This window comes from Thalassophryne amazonica, chromosome 3 (genome assembly GCF_902500255.1).
Source record: "Thalassophryne amazonica chromosome 3, fThaAma1.1, whole genome shotgun sequence".
NCBI lineage: Eukaryota > Metazoa > Chordata > Actinopteri > Batrachoidiformes > Batrachoididae > Thalassophryne > Thalassophryne amazonica.
Window position 1 is genome coordinate 141,473,205 of NC_047105.1, and position 24,641 is coordinate 141,497,845.

The window sequence follows — 24,641 nt, forward strand, 5'->3', positions numbered from 1 at the left end:
AAACACAGTTGTGAGTAACTTTAAAAGCCATCCACTTACTTGTTTTGGTACAGTTTTTACACTATGTGTGAACCATACCCGAGTACACATGAACCGTATTCAACACCACCTTACCCAAGTGTCTGTCACACAGTGATGGATTGTGGACACAAATGAATAATGTATATGAAATTGTTGATATTGTTTGTGTCCATTTTTGTGTGGTATAAGTCCTGTTCCCATTTATTGAATACTTTCCTTGTTAGCTGATGTCCAGTGAGTCCATTGGAAAGTTTTTGTGCATGATCAAAACTTTCTGACATCAGACGGAGAACTTTCCTGATCTTACACATTTGTTTACCGTTTTGTCCGGAACTTGTTTTTTACTATTACAATACTCATGCATTTATATCCTGTGGTTGTCCAATGCTTCTGATTGGCCAGTGCTCTGGCACAGGCTTTGAATTTAGCACAAGCAGAGAGAGAGGACAGTTCCACATGCAGCAACGGGCAGCAACGGCTGCTCATTTAGCCAACTTCAGATATAACTGAAGAAGACATCAGGCCTGTGTGTGTTTTTATCTGGACATCAGAGTGCACAACCAAGATTCTCTTGGTGAGAAGGTACCCAAAGAGAGAGAGAAGGTTGTTTGGTGCACTTGCTGTGGAGATGATGCTGTCAGTACACAAGCATAGTGAGGAAATATGACCTCATGATGATCCCAGAGGAAGCCGGATTTTAACCACATTTGCGTTCAGACCCTGGCAAATCCCACTCATATCCAGCTCAGCCCAGTGCACATGCTATGTTATTTAACCTGGTTAGTTCCATTGAGATTGAGGCTTCTTTTGCAGTTCACCTAACCTGCATGTCTTTAAATGTGGGAGGAAACCAGATCACCCGCACGAAACCTACACAAACATGGGGAGAACATGCAAACTCCACACAGAAAGGCCATCAAACCCACGACCTTCTTGCTGTGAGGCAACAGTGCTAACCACTAAGCCACCATGCAGCCCGTATGTCTTGAAACTGAGAAAATGGCTCTGCTGAATGCAGCTCTTTGTGTTACAGGGGAAAATGTAACATTGTCCATCCATCAGGGCCCCAAATCCACCAGAGACAGACATATTAAGTCATATTTGACACTGGACAAATTATTACAATCTGTTACTAACCAATTTACTCAAAGTCATAGCTTGACAACACCTTCAGGCATGGTTCATTGATCTGTGCTCAGGTCTGGCACACAGCATTCACAGTGTCGGAGTTCGTGGTCAAAGTGTACTCAAGTCGCTGGTGTTAAAGCCCCTGAAGACACAAAGTCAGGTCAGTGTCTGAGGTCCGGCTCAGGGCTCCCTGTTTGATTTCCATGCTCAGTATGTGTGTTCATGACTTCTCTTCTGTCTGCTCAGCTTTCTGCTGCAGGACAGAGTGAGCAGATGGGCATTTTGTTGAAACTCTCAAAAGCCGTCTCTGTACTCTGACCAGAGACATCAGCCAAGGCCTGATTTAAAACTGAATCAGCTTATTCTGGCATTTTTGCCAGAATGTGCATGAGTTGTATCCTGGACTGTGAATTAAAGGTTGAAGACTGTTCTCCTCCTGTGGTAGGTGTGGAGCTACGTTAAAATGAACAAGTAAAGAGTTGTTGCTGTTTTCCCCTTTTGAATACTGGATAAATATGAGTGAATTTGTGAGACACTGAGGATTCTGTGGGAGTTAACTGTTGACATTTGTGCCTTATGTGTTTGTCGGGTGAGACACAGCTCCTTGAAGTGGTGGCGTGATGTGAAAAATTGTTTTGCCAAGCTATTCCTGAGCCCTTCTGCTCCTTGCATCCCTCCTTCCATTATAGCTTTCACAGCACCGAGACAAGGAACAAATCATCAGCCTTCACTTCTGGGTCACGGTGGTTTGGGTAGTGGGTGCACGTGGACACATTACGCAAGTGTCGCCTGCAAAAGGTTATTGTATGAGACAATTACCAATCCACTTCCACCTCTCTGCTTCAACATGCCTGATAGTGCCGTGGCAACATTTCCGTATGAGACAGTTGCGATAAGGATCTGAATTAGCTTTCACAGTGACTCAGGGAGCCATCCTGATAGCACATGCCTCACCAAATCAACGAGATGAAATTGGCCTGTTTCCTCCATCTCGAGAGCTATTTGTGCAATGCAGCCTTGAATTACAGCACAGCCTGATTTTACAGGCACCGACTTAAAATACCATTATTCTGCAGCCACGCTGAGGCACTGGCACTGCCAAGAGAAAAGAAAGTACACCCAATTACACGTTCACCGATATCATTCACCTTCATGTGATTTAAGGTGGAAAAGGAAAAATATCCACAAGCTCCGACCAGGACCATACGGAGCCCCACTCCCATTTTTCTTCCTTTTATCCTTCAGATTTTCAGCATGCACGGTGGTGATATTATAATCCACCTGAGCAGAGAATGGGATGCTTTGTAGGCACTGTGGCAGAACCCAGGGGATTTAATGGACCCATTTTCTGGTTCAGAGCTGTTAGCATCGCAACAGCATGAAACGCATCTGGGTGTGGAAACTCAAACTGCTTGTCAAAGCTGTTTTTTATATTCACCATCAGTGAGGAGTATCACTTACATTGTGAGAGAATGTCAGCTGTGACATTATCACCATGTGACACAGTTCTCTGGGCATGAGCCGGCACATATATATCTAACCCCTTTGTGACATTAGCGACAAGAGACAGAGGCAAAGCGACCAGCTGCCAATCATTCTCAGTCAGAGTGGGCATTTTACAGCAATGACAGACAAGTGGTCGCTACGCCTCCAGTTAGGTTGCGGCCAAAAGTCTATCTTCTGCAAACACTGAATGATACAACACAGCAACTGCTAGTCCTAGAGATGACAGCTTGACAAACAAAGTAATTTAGGATGGTAGTATATGCTCCCAAACAGCTGGAATTCTGCATAAATGAAACACTCCAGGAATTTATGATGCCAGGATTTCAGTCATTAATTCAGCATCAAATTCAACCAATAAGTATATACATACATGGAGCAATAGATAGATAGATAGATCTCAAAGTAAAGAGAGACACATCGATATGTTGGTTGAATTATTTGTTGAATAATTTGTTGAAATCTTGGCTAATATCTGGAGCGACTGATAAATCATTTGCCATTTTTATGTCCACCAAGGACGTAATAAAATCACCAGTGTTTATTTATTTATTTGTCTGTCTGTCTTTCTGTCCATAAAGCAAGATTACATCAAAACTACTGCACAGATTTTGATAAACATTTCACCACAGATAGATATTAGGCTCAAGATATTAGATAGATATTAATTTTGGAGGTGATCCAGATCTAGATCCAGATTTCACTTTATATGCTTTGAAGGATTACCTTAAAACTACTTCATGGATTCTCACCAAATTTGCACAACAGATACACATTAGGCCATGGAAGGCACAACTGAATTTTGGAGGTGATCTGGATCTGGATCCAGATTCTGGATCAAGATTTCCCTTTATATAGGCTTTGAAGGATTACTTCAAAACTGCTTCACGGATTCTCACCAGATTTGTGTCAAATTTGTATTTCTCTTATATTTTGTAAATGTTTGTAAGTAATGAACAGTTTTAGGCTGTGTTTGAAACCAGATAATCCTTCTGAGGTGATTTACAAGACTTCATATCGCTATCAGATGTTAGCAAGCTAGCTATTGATACAGGAGCATCACCGTGATGCAAATCAATTGAACGGTGGTTCCATCAGTTAGTCAACCCTGGAGGAAAGGTCCATACAGACCGTGTCTATCAATAAACATTGTGCACAGTGTCACCAAGTAACCACAAGCTGGGTGCGCTCAGGAACGCCCATCAAGCATCAAACACCAGCTGTTTTCACCCTCATTTGTAGCTAATCTGTTGAGGACCCCAGTGACCGGAGAAGGACACACACCCACATTACACCCAGGTACACAAGAAAGATGGTGACTTTGTCTGTCTGTGTGGTTGCCATCCAGGATCCGGGTTGGTTCATAGTGTGGTGGCTGCGGCGGTGCACGCTCGCAGACTTGATGTGCTCTATTTGTGCAACAGTGCAGGAAGTGATGCGTTATCTGCCTCAGAATGCAAAATCTCACAACTTAAACATATATCGTCTCAAAAACTTGAAACATACTTTTTGTACTTGTGTGGCAGCAGCTGAAGAAAAGTTTTGTTGTTTCCGCACCCCCCCCAACCACTACCACCACCACCACCCCTCAGTTGTTTAACTTGACTTCCAAGTCAGAACTCCAGCTTTTATGTTTTCTTCACAAACACATTTTTCTCTTTCAGGTGTGATGGGTGAATATGAGCCAAAGATTGAAGTTCAGTTTCGAGAGGTTGTTCAAGTTGCCAAAGGATCTACTGTCAAACTGGAATGCTTTGCTCTGGGAAAGTAAGTGCGCTTTTACTGCGTGCGTGTTTGGCATGCTCTCACAGAACTCACAGAAGAAAACAGTTTTACTGATGTCAAAAATGTGGAGCTTTCACTGCCTGCTTGTTGCTTTATCTGCTGGATTCCAAAAAGAAGAAAGATTTTCACAACGCTTGCTGCTGGGACTGGATTGAGGAATAAATTAGTTATTTTGTAGAGGGAATGTAGCTGCATTTGTGCCTGCTCCAAACAGCAGCTTTGTCTACAGGCCATAAATCAGCCATACTGGAGAAATTGTCTTTTAAGGTCCATGCTCAAGTGCACATCAGCGGTGGTTGGAGAACACAAAGTAAACCCTCTGAAGACCCTGTGGCCAGATGGGCTGGCGCACATTCCTGGATTCCACAGTGTGGAGCAGATGTCAGTCTACGACTCCCACAGACAGACCGCCTGTCTGGTGTGGGCGACTTTTCCGGCCTAGGCCACAGTGCCCATTTCCAGCCAGGTGGACTGTGTCAGCCTGTTCTCATCAAAAAGTGATAGGAACGAAAAGCTGTGTAAAAAATTCACATGTATTCATACTTGTTTCTGAATTTGTACATTTGTCACATTTTCCTCTGGCAGCTCACCTCAGCAAACTGAAAAACTATTAAGTTGTCATGAACTTATAATTTTTGTTATTCTAGCTATAACCCAGAACTTCACCAAAATGCAAAAGTACATTTCTGCACATGGACAATTCATAGAAATATCCACACAATGTAGCTCTCAACTTTCATATCATATGAAACATATGGTGGTCAGAGGTGGTCAATGTGGCGTGGGAACGTGAAGTCTGCGGCCCCCTGCTGGAGCTGTTGCCCCGCGACCCCGTCCCGGATAAGTGGTTGAAGATGAGTGATGAGTGTCTTCAGCCCTGGTCACACTGGGCTGAAGACACTAATTTTCCATGGCCTAATTTTCCATGGCCTAATATCTATCTGGTGAAACTTTCAGCAAAATCCATGCAGTAGGACACCAAAGCCAAAAAAAAAAAAAAAAAAAACAAGAAATCTGGACTTACGTTGCCTTTTGGGGGCATCATTTAACTGTCGTTCAGCTTTGTTCCTGCAGCTGGTGCTTCATCAGAATTTTCAAACTGTTGAAAAATATGAACGAATCCCGACGACAACTTCAATTTGTCTGTATTTTGTTTTGCTTTCGGTCTTGACGGTTCTGTATCGTTTGTATAGTTTCTGTAACGTCAGCGTTCCATTTGACAGTCATCCAAGTTTGTCCAACCCCCCCCCATGTCTGATGTTTTACACGAATGTTGACGATATCTGAACGGATCAATAACTAATTTTGATTTAGTTTAAAGTGTCAAGGTCGACGGTCGCTTTGTTTTTCTTTCGTTAGTTTGGTTTTGTCTTGTTCCTTTTTGCGCTTTTGATTCACAGGATTTTCGGCGATGGGAAGGTGTCGGATCATTGGTCCACCTTTTCTTGATGATTTGTGACTTTTTATCCTTCATTCAGCTGTCACTGTGCCATTTTTCTGGGAGCACAACAAACCTCAGTGACACGATTAGGGCTGAAACGATTTGTCAAGTAATTTGAATAAATCAATTACAAAAAAATGTTTCAGGCAAATTCTGTGCCTCGAAGCTTCATTTAACGTTGTAGTACATATGCCAGGCCTGTGTGTGGTGCTGTAACATCCCCAGAAAAATAAACAGAAGAAGACTAGAGCATGCATAAGCCATGTAAGCGCTAATCAAATTAGCCCAATAGCTACAGCTTTCCAACGTGACACACAGAATGAAATCAAGCCTTTTAAAAATCGTCCAGGCTGATCATCTGAAATAGCTTACTGCGCATTTAAAGCGAAGCAGTGTGTTTGTCTCTTTTTTAAAAGACACCATTTCATCCGCTTCCTGCTGTACGTAGGGAGTGGCTATTCGCGCGGCGGCCGGTGGCTGCCTCTCTCTGCCCGGTGTGAGCGGCTCAGCACTGCCTTCACACAGCTCCATCCCCGGACACACTGACAAACAGTCTCTGGAAGAAGTCCACTCTTCCTTCTGTGTTTTGCTCAGACTCACACTGAGTGTTTTTGCTTTTTAATTTTCGCTTTTTTGGGCAACACACAACACTTCACAAACAATCAAATAAAACAATGATAACCTCCAGCTGAAATGCATTGGCTAAATTGCAGAGAAAGAGGGATAAAAAATCATGGAGGGACCCATAAATGGTTAAATTTTACAAGGTGGGGAAAACATCCATCCATCCATCCATTTTCTTCCACTTTATCCGGAGTCGGGTCGACGGGGGCAGCAGTACAAGCAAAGTCGCCCAGATCTCCCGATCCACGCACACCTCCCCCAGGTCCTCCGGGGGAACCCCAAGGCGTTCCCAAGCCAGCCGAGAGATGTAATCCTTTCCAGCGTGTCCTGGGTCTTCCCTGGGGCCTCCTCCCAATGGGACGTGCCCGGAAAACCTCTCCAGCGAGGCGTCCAGGGGGCATCCGGAAAAGATGCCCGAGCCACCTCAACTGACTCCTTTCGATGTGGAGGAGCAGCGGCTCGACTCCGAGCTCCTCCCGAGTGACCGAGCTCCTCACCCTATCTCTAAGGGAGCACCCAGCCACCCTGCGGAGGAAACTCATCTCAGCCGCTTGTACCCGCGATCTCGTTCTTTCGGTCATGAGCCAAATCTCATGACCATAGGTGAGGATCGGAACGTAGATCGATCGGTAAATCGAGAGCTTTGCCCCCCTACTCAGCTCTCTCTTCACCACGACGGTCCGATCCAGCGACCGCATCACTGCAGACGCTGCACCGATCCGTCTATCGATCTCACGCTCCATCCATCCCTCACTCGTGAAGAAGACCCCGAGATACTTAAACTCCTCCACTTGAGGCAAGGACACTCCACCGACCTGAAGAGGGCAAAGCACCTTTTTCCGGTTGAGAACCATGACCTCGGATTTGGAGGTGCTGATTTTCATCCCGCCTCACACTCGGCTGCAAACCGCCCCAGTGCACACTGAAGGTCCTGATTTGACGAAGCCAACAGAACCACAATGTCCGCAAACAGCAGAGACGAGATTCTGTGGGTGCCCCGAGGGACACGGTCGAACGCCTTCTCCAGATCCACAAAACACATGTGGACTGGTTGGGCGAACTCTCATGAACCCTCGACCACCCGATGGAGTGTGTAGAGCTGGTCCAGTGTGCTGCGACCAGGACGAAAACCACACTGCTCCTCCTGAATCCGAGGTTGGACCATCGGTCGAATTCTCATCTCCAGTCCTCTGGAATAGACCTTACCGGGGAGGCTGAGGAGTGTGATCCCCCTATAGTTGGAACACACCCTCCGGTCCCCCTTCTTAAACAGAGGGACCACCACCCCGGTCTGCCAATCCAGAGGCACTGTCCCCGATCGCCACGCGATGTTGCAGAGGCGTGTCAGCTAAGAGTCCCACAACATCCAGAGACTTAAATCAAATCAAATCAGTTTAATTTATATAGCGCCAAATCACAACAAACAGTTGCCCCCGTCCTGAGTACTTAAGGTACTCATCCACCCCAGGAGCCTTGCCACCGAGGAGCTTTCTAACCACCTCGGTGACTTCTGCCTGGGTAATGGATGAGTCCGCCTCTGGGTCCCCAGTCTCTGCCTCCTCTTCGGAAGACGTGACGATGGGATTGAGGAGATCCTAGAAGTACTCCTCCCACCGCCCAACAACATCCCCAGTCAGGGTCAACTGCTCCCCACCTGCACCGTAAACAGTGCCGGTGGAGAGCTGCTTCCGCCTCCTGAGGCGTCGGACGGTTTGCCAGAATCTCTTTGAGGCCGAACTCCTCCCAGACCCGGGTTTTTGCCTCTGCGACCGCACGGGCTGCGGCATGCTTGGCCTGCCGGTACCTGTCAGCTGCGTCTGGGGTCCCACCTACCAAAAAAGATAAGTAGGACTCCTTCTTCAGCTTGACGGCATCCCTTACTTCTGGTGTCCACCACCGGGTTCGGGGATTGCCGCCGCGACAGGCAACAGAGACTTTGCGACCACAGCTATGAGCGGCCGCATCAACAATGGAGGTGGAGAACATGGTCCACTCGGACTCCATGTCTCCAACCTCCCCCGGGATCTGGGAGAAGCTCTCCCGGAGGTGGGAGTTGAAGACCTCCCTGACAGAGGGTTCCGCCAGTCGTTCCCAGCAGACCCTCATGATACGTTTGGGCCTGCCAGGTCTGACCGGCTTCCTCCCCTCCCAGTGGATCCAACTCACCACCAGGTGGTGATCGGTCGACAGCTCTGCCCCTCTCTTTACTCGAGTGTCCGAGACACATGGCCGAAGGTCAGATGATACGACTACAAAGTCGATCATCGACCTCCGGCTCAGGGTGTCCTGGTGCCACGTGCACTTATGGACACCCTTGTGCTTGAATATGGTGTTCGTGATGGACAAACTGTGACTAGCAAAGAAGTCCAACAACTGAACACCACTCAGGTTCAGATCGGAGAGGCCGTGCTTCCCAATCACCTGCCTCCAGGTCTCACTGTCGCCGCCCACGTGGGCGTTGAAATCCCCCAGGAGAACAATGGAGTCCCCAGTCGGAGCGCTATCTAGTACCCCTCCCAGGGACTCCAGGAAGGTCGGGTACTCTGCACTGCTGCTCGGCCCATAAGCTGAGACAATGGTGAGAGACCTGTCCCTGACCCGAAGGCGTAGTGACGCGACCCTCTCGTTCACCGGAGTGAACTCCAACACATGGCGACTGAGCTGGGGAGCAATAAGCAATGCAACCCCAGCTCTCCGCCTCTCCCCGTGGGCAATGCCAGAAAAATGAAGCGTCCAGCCCCTCTCCAGGAGTTGGGTACCAGAGCCCATGCTGTGCATGGAGGTGAGCCCGACTATCTCTAGTCGGTATCTCTCAACCTCCCGCACAAGCTCAGGCTCCTTGCCCAACAGCGAGGTGACATTCCACGTCCCAACAGCCAGGGGCTGTGAGCATGGACCGGGCTGCCGGGCCACCCGCCCTCGACCGCCACCCAATTCTCTCTGCACCCAACCCCCATGGCCCCCTCTGCAGGTGGTGAACCCACAGGAGGGCGGGCCCACGTTGCTCCTTCGGGCTGAGCCTGGCCGGACCCCATGGGCTAAGGCCCGACCACCAGGCGCTCGCGTGCGAGCTCCAACCCCAGGCCTGGCTCCAGGGTGGGACCCTGGCTCCGCCATACCGGGCGACATCTCGGTCCTTGATCTTTCACTGGTCATGGAGGTTCTGAGCTGCACTTAGTCTGACCCGTCACCTAGGACCTGTTTGCCTTGGGAGACCCTACAGGGAGCACAAAGCCCCCGACAACATAGCTCCTAGGATCATCCGGGTACGCAAACTCCCCCACCATGATAAGGTGGCAGCTAGAGGGGGAGGGAAACAAAAAACAGAAAGCCACATCTCATCGCCATTTCAACAAAATGTCAAGATTTTGGCCCAACTTTGGCTGAGCGCCTGACACCAGGAAAGATCCAAAATTTGTAAAGATGTGAAAAATCTAAATGATTACCCAGGAAAACAAAAAGGGATACACTAAATTTGACAATCTCTGTGATGATGCAGCGACATTGTGCCATTGCTTAGGGAGAATCCTGGACTGTTAATGTTTTAAAACACAAAAGTACTTTTTATCCGATTACTCGATTAATCGTCAGAATAATCAATAGAATACTTGATTACTAAAATAATTGATAGCTGCAGCCCTAATCACTATACTTGGATGCTGAGTCCATATGTATTACAATTCCTGAGAAATAAATGGTAAATTAAATGCATTTATATAGTGTTTTTCCATCTGCATCCCGGAACATCTTTTACCTTATTTTAAACCCACAGTTTCTAATCTTGGTGTAAAGCTTGACAGTGATTTTAAAGTTGACCAACAGATTAACTCTGTTGTAAAAAACAGTTTTTTTTTTATCATCTGAGACTTTTATCCAAGATTAAATCTATTCTATCTTTTAGTGATTTTGAACGGGTGATTCATGCTTTTATTTCCACACGTTTGGACAACTGCAATGCACTTTATTTCGGTGTTAACCCGGCTTCCCTGGCACACTTGCAGTTGGTCCAGAACGCCGCTGCTCGCCTTTTAACAAGCATTAGAAAACATGAACACATCACCCCAATCCTCGCTTCTCTTCACTGGCGTCCGGTCCATTTTAGGATACATTTTAAAATTAAGCACTAATCGGATTAGCTCCACAATATATTTCAGATCTTTTACATGTTTACACTCCCTCGTGATCTCTTAGGTCAGCTGATCAGGTCCTCCTCATTGTCCATAAGAGCAAAATAAAAACATGAGGAGATCAAGCCTTTTCTGTGGCGGCCCCTAAACTGTGGAATGAGCTACTACTAAAAATAAGGTTGCTTCCCCCCCCACCCTACCTATTTTTAAATCTCATCTTAAAACGTATTTTTATTCATTGGCTTTTAACTCAGCGTGAGCGTTGTGTGACCTCTGTTCTTGTGTGATCTCTGTTTTTTGTTTGTCGTTTTGTGTCATGTCTGTTTTTGTGTGTATATCACTGTGCCGCACTTTGATAAACTTTTATGTTTTTTGAAATGTGCTATACAAATAAAGTGGATTGGATTGGATTGGATTGCATTAGACACTCAAAGCACTTTATACACTAATGTCTCGCGTTCACCCCGATGTCAGGGTGCTGCCATACAAGGTACTCACTACCAATTTGGTCTCACAGCAAGTCGTGATTCAGGAGCACAAAATATACATTATTCTATTCATTTGTGATATTGTGACGAAAATCGCCTCATTTTCATCATGGCAGCACAAATTCATTCTAATTCATTCCATGACGGCTGCACCAAATTAAAAGTGAAGCAGGGGGGTCGGGGGTGGTTATGGTTAGGGTGGGGGGAAAGATAAGTTTAGGTTCTGGTTAAGGTTAGGGTCGAGGGTAGGAGTAGAGTTAGTAATAGTGAGTTAAAAAACACCCTGTCACAAAAATTTGACTCATGTCGTCACGGGAGCACGAAAAAAAAAAAAAAACGTTAGACTGGGCTGTCACGACACATGGGTAGCAACTAGGGGATTAAGGACCTTGCCCAAGGGTCCTTAGTGATTTTCAGGTCAGGCTGGGATTTGAACCAAGGATCCTCTGGTCTCAAGCCCAACGCTTTGACCCAGAGGTCTCAAACTCATTCCAGAATGGGCCGAGAGGGTGCAGGTTTTCTTTGCATCCACCCACTTCACCAGGTTTTTTCACTGATTGACATCACTTTGAGCAGATGTAATCAGTTAATCATGATCTTGCTGCAGATAGTGTCTCTGTGCATCGTTCAACTATACAGCACACTTTCCACAATGAGATGATGTACGATGCTGTATTGCAGAGGAAGCCTTTTCTGCATACACGCCACAAACAGAGTCACTTTAGGTATGCTAAAGCACATTTGGAGAAACCAGCTTCATTTTGGAATAAGGTGCTGTGGACTGATTAAACAAAAATTGAGTTATTTGGACATAACAAGGGGCGGTATGCATGGCTGCAAAAGAACACAGCATTCCAAGAAAAACATTTGCTACCTACAGTAAAATTTGGAGGTGGTTCCATCATGCTGTGGGGCTGTGTGGCCAGTGCAGGTACTGAGAATCTTGTTAAAGTTGAGGGTCATATGGATTCCAGTCAATATCAGCAGATTCTTGAGAACAGTTTTCATGAATCAGTGACAAAGTTGAAGTTCAACAAGACAACGACCCTAAACACTGTTCAAAATCTACTAAGACATTCATGCAGAGGAACAAGTACAATGTTCTGGAATGGCCATCTCAGTCACCAGACCTGAATATTATTGAAAATCTGTTGTGTGATTTTAAGCAGGTGGTCCATGCACAGAAACCAACAAACCAGAGATGTTTTGTAAAGAAGAATGGTCCAAAATACCTTCAATCAGAATCCAGACTCTGTTTGGAAGCTATAGGAAGTCTTTAGAAGCTGTTATTTCTACAAAAGGAGGATCTACTAAATATTGATGCATCTTTTTCTGTTGGGGTGCCCAAATTTATGCACCTACCTAATTTTGTTTAAAGAATTATTGCACACTTTCTGTAAATCCTATAAACTTCATTTCACTTCTCAGATATCACTGTGTTTGTCTGCTGTGTGATATATTTAACTAAAATTGCTGATCCAAACAACCAATGATTTATAAAGGAAAATTATAAAAATCATCAGGGGTGCGCAAATGTTTACATACCACTGTATATAATTAATTATACATTTATTGTTATTTACATTAATTATTAAGATCGTATTGTCTTACGTACAATTTGTACATGTTCAACCATATGCAAATAATGACTGTTTATGAGTTCAATGAATATTTCATGGGGTGAAAGATGGAATGTACCATCTTTCACTGAATTAAATATTTGTTCCATTGAAAGAATGTAAAAACATTCATTATTTGTTTTATAGAATGGCTAAAATAGATCTTTGTCATTTAATATTGTGTTAATTTATTAATAACAGAAAAGGGACTTACATTTTGGTATCACTGGTGCTTTGACATCAACAGTGTTATGTTACGGTTTAGACCCCAAAGAAGGCAGGTTTAGACCCCAAATGCAGATAGCCAAAAACACAAGAGGAGAGGGTAAAAATACAGTTATTTATTACACTCCAGAACAATAGTGAACATCAAATCAAAAAACATCCAAAACCCTCAAAAGCAGGACAAACTCCAAAAGACAAAAAAATGTTCACCAAATATCTTAAACCCTAAGTGATTGTGATCAAAAGGTAAACAGGAAGATAAGGAGCAACTCAGTGACTGTCAAAAAGGGAGACAATGAGGATGAAAATAAAACTCTTCTGAAAGCCAAAATCCAAATGGTTGTAAAGACTAACAAAGTGACAAACATAACAACAACCAAACATAAACATAACAAAAATCAACTGTCAAAAAAGGAGCAGTATGAATAACTTACAAACAGCTGAAGTTCAAAAACAGGATATTTGGGGGAGAACCTGGGTGAAAGGTCTAATCGACCGGCAGTGAGCGATGCAAACTGAAAAGACTTAAATCCCCAACATTAGGCTGTCAGAATTAGCACCGTCAGTTATCTGGTTCAAATCGCCGTCTGTAGGCAAAACAAACTCTGCCATGTTTAACTAAACCCCGCCCTCACTAGTGTGTGAGTGAGTTTGCAGCATGCAATGGTACAGAACATACTATGGAACCAAATTGCACACTAAATGCAACACAACACAAATGGGATGAATACTCGTAAACCATGTCACGTGACATACAAAGCATCCAATCAAATGACAAGAATCGACTCAACTGTTGTATAATAAACAATTTCAATTTTTTTTCATTTATATAGCGGCAAATCGCAACAAAGTTGCCTCGAGGCGCTTCACACAAGTAAGGTCTAACCTTACCAACCCCAAGAGCAAGCACACAGGCGACCTCAAACAGACCAGACTCAAAGACTTAAAGGGGTGACCCTCTGCTTGAGCCATTCTACTGCTGCACCTCAAACAGAGAGAGAAAAAAAAACAGAATTAGGGATCAGAAAGACAACAAGTACAGTATAATTTGTCAACATTAAGCAACAAGAAAAACAGAAGAAATACTAAGGTGACCGCCGGCCACTAGCCCTAAGCTTCACTAGAAGACCCAGAATTTAGGTAAAATTGAGGCTGCAGCACGCTCCGTTTCCTAATAAAATGAATTAAAAGAGTAAGAAGCGCAGAACTATACTATGCCAGTATGCTAACCATACGAAAGGGAAAATAAGTGCGTCTTAAGTCTGGACTTGAAAGTCTCTACAGAATCTGACTTTTTTCTTGATGCAGGGAGACCATTCCACAGAACAGGGGCACAATAAGAGAAAGCTCTGTGACCCGCAGACTTTTTATTTTACTTTTTTATTCACCCTTGGGACACAACGTAGTCCTGCACCCTGAGAACGCTGAGCCTGAGCCGGTATGTAAGGTTTAATTAGATCAGCTAAGTAGGGAGCAGCCAGTCCATGAACAATTTTATAGGTTAGTAGCAGAACCTTAAAATCTGATCTCACAGGGACAGGAAGCCAGTGAAGAGATGCCAAAATGGGTGTAACGTGGTCAAACGTTCTGCTTCTTGTCTATAGTCTGGCAGCAGCATTTTGAAACAAAATTTACATTTTAATGGCATCTGCAGGAAGGCATATGTGTGCACATACATGAGCTTTTGAGAAGAGCAGAAGTTAGCTTTAAGTTAGTGGAAGTTAGTGTGCACACCGACATCTGCAAAATGTCTTGTAAATCACTCCAGAGGTGTGATCAGGTTCCAAAAAACAGCATTTTCAGATTAGGAGTGTTTAGTTCTTGTTAGCTTTTATATAATATATGAGAAAGAGGTTGTATTTGCATACCATTGAAACAGAGTTTGCAGCTCGCTTGATCAGCCACTGACACCACGGTGTCACTCTACTCTCATTAGTTGGCACCAACGCCCCTCAAAAAAAAAAAAAAAAAAAAAGGAACAGAATGAAACAGAATGTGAATTTAAATAGGTCAAGGTTAGCCATCTCTGAACTTGTCCAAGGTCTGTGTCCCAAGAATGTTCCCTGTGAATTTGAAGACTCTGACAGTAATAGGACTGGACATATGCTGAGCACAGACAGACGGACAGACAGACAGATGGACAGACAGGCAGATAGACAGACAGACAGATAGACGAATGGACAAATGGACACAAAGGCTTTGCAGTACCTGATGGCCATATTTAATGGCCTCGTTTTAAACATTGTGATATTGTGAGTTTGCCTCTATGAAAATGTGGCAGGTACATTTGTGGATGGGATGAAGTTGATGGATTTTCATTCAGATTGATCAGATATAAAGGTCAGAGTTCAATGTCAAATTTCCAGCTACATGCTAATATATTGGAAAGTGTTTATGGACAGGAGATATTTTATTGGTGGTGAACTTGATGTGCCACATTTCCTGTGCATGCTTGACACATGTAAATGAGGGTGTTTCCCCTGTGTGTGTTGAAGGTTTCCAAAAGGTTATTTCTGATTTGGAACAGAAACCATTAAATCTGAGTTTGAATCCACAGAAAGGGTACATAAGAACTTCTGATTATAAAATGTCAGGTGTCCACAGTCGTGGATTTGCCCTGGCTCCAGTTAGATTGTGGTTAATCATTAGTTAATCATTTTGTATGTGTGTGTGTGTGTGTGTGTCCATTCTCACCAGCCCGGTACCATCTATTAACTGGAGGAGAGTGGACGGCGTACCTTTCCCCAGGAAAGTGGACATGAGGAAAGCTAGCGGCGTCTTGGAAATCCCGTATTTCCAGCCAGAAGATGCCGGTGCATACGAGTGTGTGGCAGAGAACTCCAGGGGCATGAACACAGTCAAAGGGAAGCTCTCTTTCTACGGTAAGTGATATGAATATTTGAGCAGAGTGCACCACATCTGTCAGACCCGCTCAGACTCATGATCAGTGTAGCAGCGAGCAGGGAGGCTTGTTTTTACCACACACATAATAATCCAGGTCAAAATGATTAAAGGCCGTCAGCACTGATGCCTCTAATATTTTGATCCAGATTAGAGGAGTGATGCAGACGAGGCTGAGCCTTTGGATGTGACCTTGTTGGTGAGCCGTGTGCCCGCTCCCACCAGGTGGCTTCAGGATTGACGTCCGAGTTGAGCGGAGTTCGTGTGCCGTAGATGGAGCAGTGTCAGGGGCCTAATCTGGAACTGGATCCACAGACCCCAGTTACTACTTTTATTTATTGTTGCCCAGAAGAGGAACAAAGTCACTCTCAAGTATCAATCTGCAAGTCCCAAGTCAAGTCTCAAGTCAGCTTTCAAACAATTGGTGGTCATTATGACTTGGCACTTGCTGATTCATGACTTGAGAGTGACTTAATGGTGACTTCGTCCCAGCTCTGTTGTTGCCTGAAATCCCACAAGTCACAGCGGCTGAGATTGCACACTGCGAGTGATGAACGCTGTCAAACATGAAGGAATTCCTCAGCTCACATAAAACCGACTGCACCAGCTGCACTTTAAGCACAAACAATATATTAAACACAGAATTCAGGCAAACATGACTGATTCATGACTCAAACAAGTAATTTTTTTTGCATGAATTCACACTCATTCATACATTTTCTGCCATTTACCCAGACATGGGTCATGTTATTAATTCACAGTCATCCTCAAATAATCTGGTATTTCTCTGGGGTTTGATAGTATGTATTTCACTGCATCATGAATCTCAGACATCATGTCAGGGGATCTCGATTTAAATGTGCAATATTTTTGAATATTTAATGTATTGTAAATATTTAGGTAATATTTAAAGTGTTTAATGCACACATGAAATATTTTTAAATATGGAAGTTACAGTATCTTCTAGTTACCGCATCTGCCCCCCCACCACAGCAAGCATCTACCCACCCCCCTTTGTTAATGAAAGTTCATTCATTCAATTAATTTTATGTTAAAATTAATTAAAGGTGCACAATAAAATACATTTTTTTGGGGGGGGGGGGTGGCTCCCCACAACAAACCTAGATTAAAGGTGCACTTTTGAAGACATTTTTCCATACTATTGGTGTCTTTAACCACAGCCAACTCACAACTACCACTCTCCAGTACTGTAATATAATGAAGTAGAAATACTTCGTTACTGCACTTAAGTAGAAGTTCACTTTTACTCTGATACATTTCTGTTAAACATCATTGTTACTCATTACTACAGTGTAACAGTAGAAGAAATTTGATTGGATAATACTTGATTGCAAAGGTGAAAGTAAGTCAGAGTAGCTGTACACTGGGAAGAGATACAGTCTTCTACAGCCAGAGCGCAGTGCTTTCAACCCCTGGAGCATTGAGTGCCATGTTTGACATAAAACAAATTTAAAAGACAAAAAATATAAAAGAATGAATCTGCACCCCTGGAGAGGAAGAGGAAACTGGATGGTGAAAACCATCTACGCTTTGGACTCCAATCGCACACACGTTGACGCACACACAAATGCTTTTTAGTTTCATTTATTGTATTTGAAATGTTCACGGAAATCCAAAGTGGCGCCGCGTTTTGGATTCAAGAGCGCAAAGAGTGCTGCATTTGATTGTTTTGTAGTGGTTGGTGGTGGTGATGCTTGCATTGTTTTTTTGTTTTAAATTTTCCTTAAATTTGGCACAACTGTCTAGCTATAAATGACTGTTCTGTTTCACAAAAGCCTGGCTGTTGTGTTTAACAGAAAAGTATCCGTGCCTCATCCCGTCACCAACTCTAACACTGCTCCGCCCTAGATGGATCCAGCCTTTTACAGGGGCCGAGGCCCTCTCCGGGTTTCTCCAGACACCACACTGGCTTTCTTGTTGTGTCACTGTGTCTGTCTCTCTCTCTCTCTCTCTCTCTCTCTCTCTCGCTGTCCCTCTCTGTTCCTCTGTTGTGGGCAGTCACTGTCCCTTATTTCTGGATGTTTCATGTTTGTGGATTATAACAGGAAAAAAGAGTAAATTTAATTCAAAAGTTCAGTTTAGCACCACCAAAAATGAGCAAGTTATACCACCAAGACAGCTGCCTTTGCTCAGGTGGCACGCACTAAAGAGCACTGGCCGTGGTGCTGAAAGATATTAAACATATACAGTGATGGAACCTCGGTTTAAGAACTTCATTGGTTCCTAAATGTTGTTCTTAAACCAAGTTGTTCTTTAACCGAAACCAAGTTTCCCATAAGAAACAATGTAAAATGGATGAATCAGTTTCTGGCCACAAAAAGAACACTGTGTTTTTTTTGTTTGTTTGTTTTTTTTTTTTTTTTTACCTTTTTAAACAGCATTTCATGCATAAACGTCAGACAAAATGCAAAGACTATGCAAAATACTGTACAGTAATTATAATAAAACAGATTATTTAATTTCACCTTACCTGTTCAGAAGACACCAGAAGAACATCAGGTAACTGAACTTCTGAACGGATCAACTCTGGTCAGATTTAATGTTGTATGTTAACAGTATTAGCACTTTTAGCTGTCGGTAGCTTCACCCATTAGCTCTTAATGTATGATTACTGGAAAAAATGTGGGGCTCGTAACTTTTAATGTCCACAACAAAGTAAACCGTTAGGAGAACCACTGCGCAATCCGCAAAAATATGATTTAATAAACTTCAAAACATGGATTTTCTTGGTTCATGGACTTTCTTGGACAAAGCAATTCAAATCTGTTAAAAGTCAGGGTCACTGGGCAAGGTCAAAAATTTAACCCAGTTTATATATATTGGAGATATTTGCTGTAGATGGTTATTTTAAGGAATTGATAAAACATACATGTATGGTTTCTTTTAAATACTAATATGAAGTCACATTTCTATCGGTCACATGACCTTTGACTTTACATGCCCTGGAAAGGTTATACTCAAGGTCATGACTGTTTAACTCAAACATTTTGGAGCCAACATCGGTTAAAATGCTGGTAGAGTTGTGTGGAAGTCAGTGATAATGCAGGTCAATGTTGGAAAGACTTTTTCCAACATTATGGTATTACTCAATCACAACAAAATATTTTATTTATTTATGAATGAATGCATGTCAGGTATGCATGTCCTCAACTCTTAGTAGTTCAACAAATGTGATCCAAATCAGATCAAACATTTTTTAGTTCATATATGGACAGACATACTGGACCAAATACAACCCTCTACATCCATGACCACTGCACGTGGGTATAATAAATAAGGCTATTCCACAATCTGGTCATCTATTAACATATTTTTATGATATTAATAAAATAAAATGAATTTCTTTTATATTTGGGAAAATTAGGACATTAATATTTGTAATATTTATAGGCTTTCAAAAAAAAATTATCAAATGTCTGGGGTGAAAAAAAAACCCTAAAATGCAATAAAAAATAGAAAATGGAAAAAATTAACTGTAATGAGAAATAATATGCCTTTTACTACATATATGGACAGATAAACATGCTCGTTTATATAAGGAGGTGGATCAGCAGAGTTTGAAATACAGGGGAGCTAAAGGAAGATCACCAACTCCCTTGAAAGTCTCCCCAGAGATGTTTCATTGGAGCTCTGAAAAATGTCCACGTTTCTGTTACAGGCTGTAGATTATTTTAGGTACATTGAAGTTTCTTAAACAGTAAAACTATGTCAACATTGTGTGCTTATTTGCTCATTACGTTCCATTATTCAAACACCTGTCTTCACCTAAAATCTCCTCACTGCACAGCTCTTCACTTGATTTATAGAGCAACATAAATTCACCACTGAGCGGGTGGGATTCGGTGGAAACGGTTGTGGGACTTGAAATTGCAATACAGACCACTGGGGAAAACACTGATAAAACTGCAAACCACCTGAGCTGAGTGTCAGAGGAGATCTTCTGCTGTGAATGTTTCTGACAAGTTCTGTGGACAAACCCTTTGCTCACTTCAGAATCAGTGCATACATTGCTTGAGCTGTTTGTGAAGACTGTTGGTGTGGATTTTTATGAATTTGATCCATAATGAGACTGACTTCATATACAGTGGAACCTCGATTAAAAACAACTCGGTTAAAGACCAACTCGATTAAAGAACAACTTGGATTTAAAAACATATCTTTGAACGAAAAATGCATCACTTTTTGAACAAAGTCTTGGTGCACGGACACCTCCTCTGCAGTAGGTGACAGTAATGCACAGTGTTGGGTTGCAATCCACCAATAAACTCAAAGAAGAAAAACCAAGAAAGTCCGTGTTTTGATGTTTAATAAACATCAAAACATGGACTTTCTTTTTTTGTGGACTGCGCAGTGGTTCTCCTGTTTACTTTGTTGTGGACATTAAAAGTTACAAGCCCCGTATTTTTTCCAGTAATCATACATTAAAAGCTAACTGGTGAAGCTACCGACAGCTAAAAGTGCTAATACTGTTAACATACCACATTAAATCTGACCAGAGTTGATCCGTACAGCGAGGACATCCAGCCTATGATTCATGCTCTGAGTTCCTGTTGTAATTTTTGGAACATACAATGTAAAAACTCACTGTCTTTTTAATGTCAGACTGAAACTCAGCGAGAAGTAAAAAATAAGAGCTAAAATTATAAATCATCTTAATTTATATGTGAACACATCAGTGACTATGTAACCTTAATCTAGATAATTACTTTCTTTGGAGCCCCTTAAAGGTCACATGGATTATTGATTTATTTATTTATTTACTTACTTACTTACTTACTTACTTACTATAGTTTCAAATCTTTTAAAACTTTATTCTTTTATCACTGCAAAGCTTTCCTCAAGAAAAGTTTATTTGAATACAGGTCCTGAGTTCTTTTACAGCTTACCTACAATCACACAACAGAGTTGAATTTCACAAAATAATCCAGTTGTGGTCAGATGTTTTTACATACACCATCATGGACATGAATGTCATGGTAATTGTGAGCTTCTATTGATGTCTTTGACCTGTTCTTTTGTCAGGGTGGAATGATTGTACAGCATACATGATCAATTACTTAAAAAAACAAGAATTGGGTGCACAAGTTTGAATTTATTTTGCATTTTTTCTAATCCACACACGGTCAAAATTGCACATACAGGCTCATATATACCGTGCACATACAGTCACCTAAATATTTTAATAAGTGGCACTGAAGATTCTATTGTTATGGTATGGCAGCAAGGAATTTAAGAATTCTAAACCCCAGAATGCAGGTCAGTCAAACACAAAAGGGTAAGTTCCAAAAATATAATTTATTTACAGCGAGAGGTTCACAATTTACCAAGTCCAAGTGATGTCATGAACAAAAATACTACAACACCCACTTTAGGTGAGGGAATACAAAAATACAAAACAGGAGTGAGGGGAGAAAACCACCGAATAGAGCTTTAGTTTAAAGTCTCAGAAATACAATTCAATCCAACCTGTGGGTGAAGGAATTCAAAAACAGAAGTGAGGGGAAGATCCAACAAAATACAGTCTTAGCCCTTGAAATGAGGAGAATCCAGGACATGGGAAGCAAAGCAGGCAGTAAAATACAAAAGTGCAAAAGTCAAAAACAGCATCAATCCCACAAGTCCAAAAGACAACCACACTGGTTACTTACAATGATTGGAATTTTGTATGACACAGGACTCGTAACACATGACGCAGAACCAAACGACTAACAACAAACAATGAACCCCCGAGGACAAACAAGAGTGACAACTTAAATACCCAGCTGAGACAAACAAATACTAATTAGATGACAAATACGTATAGTAACTAACAGGGAACACAAAAACAAATTTAAAAGACAAAAAATATAAAAGAATGAATCTGCACCCCTGGAGAGGAAGAGGAAACTGGATGGTGAAAACCATCTACGCTTTGGACTCCAATCGCACACACGTTGACGCACACACAAATGCTTTTTAGTTTCATTTATTGTATTTGAAATGTTCACGGAAATCCAAAGTGGCGCCGCGTTTTGGATTCAAGAGCGCAAAGAGTGCTGCATTTGATTGTTTTGTAGTGGTTGGTGGTGGTGATGCTTGCATTGTTTTTTTGTTTTAAATTTTCCTTAAATTTGGCACAACTGTCTAGCTATAAATGACTGTTCTGTTTCACAAAAGCCTGGCTGTTGTGTTTAACAGAAAAGTATCCGTGCCTCATCCCGTCACCAACTCTAACACTGCTCCGCCCTAGATGGATCCAGCCTTTTACAGGGGCCGAGGCCCTCTCCTGGTTTCTCCAGACACCACACTGGCTTTCTTGTTGTGTCACTGTGTCTGTCTCTCTCTCTCTCTCTCTCTCTCTCTCTCGCTGTCCCTCTCTGTTCCTCTGTTGTGGGCAGTCACTGTCCCTTATTTCTGGATGTTTCATGTTTGTGGATTATAACAGGAAAAAAGAGTAAATTTAATTCAAAAGTTCAGTTTAGCACCACCAAAAATGAGCAAGTTATACCACCAAGACAGCTGCCTTTGCTCAGGTGGCACGCACTAAAGAGCACTGGCCGTGGTGCTGAAAGATATTAAACATATACAGTGATGGAACCTCGGTTTAAGAACTTCATTGGTTCCTAAATGTTGTTCTTAAACCAAGTTGTTCTTTAACCGAAACCAAGTTTCCCATAAGAAACAATGTAAAATGGATGAATCAGTTTCTGGCCACAAAAAGAACACTGTGTTTTTTTTGTTTGTTTGTTTTTTTTTTTTTTTACCTTTTTAAACAGCATTTCATGCATAAACGTCAGACAAAATGCAAAGACTATGCAAAATACTGTACAGTAATTATAATAAAACAGATTATTTAATTTCACCTTACCTGTTCAGAAGACACCAGAAGAACATCAGGTAACTGAACTTCTGAACGGATCAACTCTGGTCAGATTTAATGTTGTATGTTAACAGTATTAGCACTTTTAGCTGTCGGTAGCTTCACCCATTAGCTCTTAATGTATGATTACTGGAAAAAATGTGGGGCTCGTAACTTTTAATGTCCACAACAAAGTAAACCGTTAGGAGAACCACTGCGCAGTCCGCAAAAATATGATTTAATAAACTTCAAAACATGGATTTTCTTGGTTCATGGACTTTCTTGGACAAAGCAATTCAAATCTGTTAAAAGTCAGGGTCACTGGGCAAGGTCAAAAATTTAACCCAGTTTATATATATTGGAGATATTTGCTGTAGATGGTTATTTTAAGGAATTGATAAAACATACATGTATGGTTTCTTTTAAATACTAATATGAAGTCACATTTCTATCGGTCACATGACCTTTGACTTTACATGCCCTGGAAAGGTTATACTCAAGGTCATGACTGTTTAACTCAAACATTTTGGAGCCAACATCGGTTAAAATGCTGGTAGAGTTGTGTGGAAGTCAGTGATAATGCAGGTCAATGTTGGAAAGACTTTTTCCAACATTATGGTATTACTCAATCACAACAAAATATTTTATTTATTTATGAATGAATGCATGTCAGGTATGCATGTCCTCAACTCTTAGTAGTTCAACAAATGTGATCCAAATCAGATCAAACATTTTTTAGTTCATATATGGACAGACATACTGGACCAAATACAACCCTCTACATCCATGACCACTGCACGTGGGTATAATAAATAAGGCTATTCCACAATCTGGTCATCTATTAACATATTTTTATGATATTAATAAAATAAAATGAATTTCTTTTATATTTGGGAAAATTAGGACATTAATATTTGTAATATTTATAGGCTTTCAAAAAAAAATTATCAAATGTCTGGGGTGAAAAAAAAAACCCTAAAATGCAATAAAAAATAGAAAATGGAAAAAATTAACTGTAATGAGAAATAATATGCCTTTTACTACATATATGGACAGATAAACATGCTCGTTTATATAAGGAGGTGGATCAGCAGAGTTTGAAATACAGGGGAGCTAAAGGAAGATCACCAACTCCCTTGAAAGTCTCCCCAGAGATGTTTCATTGGAGCTCTGAAAAATGTCCACGTTTCTGTTACAGGCTGTAGATTATTTTAGGTACATTGAAGTTTCTTAAACAGTAAAACTATGTCAACATTGTGTGCTTATTTGCTCATTACGTTCCATTATTCAAACACCTGTCTTCACCTAAAATCTCCTCACTGCACAGCTCTTCACTTGATTTATAGAGCAACATAAATTCACCACTGAGCGGGTGGGATTCGGTGGAAACGGTTGTGGGACTTGAAATTGCAATACAGACCACTGGGGAAAACACTGATAAAACTGCAAACCACCTGAGCTGAGTGTCAGAGGAGATCTTCTGCTGTGAATGTTTCTGACAAGTTCTGTGGACAAACCCTTTGCTCACTTCAGAATCAGTGCATACATTGCTTGAGCTGTTTGTGAAGACTGTTGGTGTGGATTTTTATGAATTTGATCCATAATGAGACTGACTTCATATACAGTGGAACCTCGATTAAAAACAACTCAGTTAAAGACCAACTCGATTAAAGAACAACTTGGATTTAAAAACATATCTTTGAACGAAAAATGCATCACTTTTTGAACAAAGTCTTGGTGCACGGACACCTCCTCTGCAGTAGGTGACAGTAATGCACAGTGTTGGGTTGCAATCCACCAATAAACTCAAAGAAGAAAAACCAAGAAAGTCCGTGTTTTGATGTTTAATAAACATCAAAACATGGACTTTCTTTTTTTGTGGACTGCGCAGTGGTTCTCCTGTTTACTTTGTTGTGGACA

At 42.1% G+C, this 24,641-nt stretch overlaps 1 protein-coding gene across 1 annotated transcript in view; it reads left to right on the plus strand.

The window, feature by feature from the left end:
* Positions 1-24,641, plus strand: part of LOC117507665 (contactin-4-like) — a 641,244-nt gene that overhangs the window by 424,899 nt on the left and 191,704 nt on the right. The window contains 2 exon segments of the mRNA XM_034167486.1: positions 4,317-4,419; positions 15,659-15,843. Of these exon segments, the coding sequence (XP_034023377.1) occupies positions 4,317-4,419; positions 15,659-15,843 (288 nt within the window).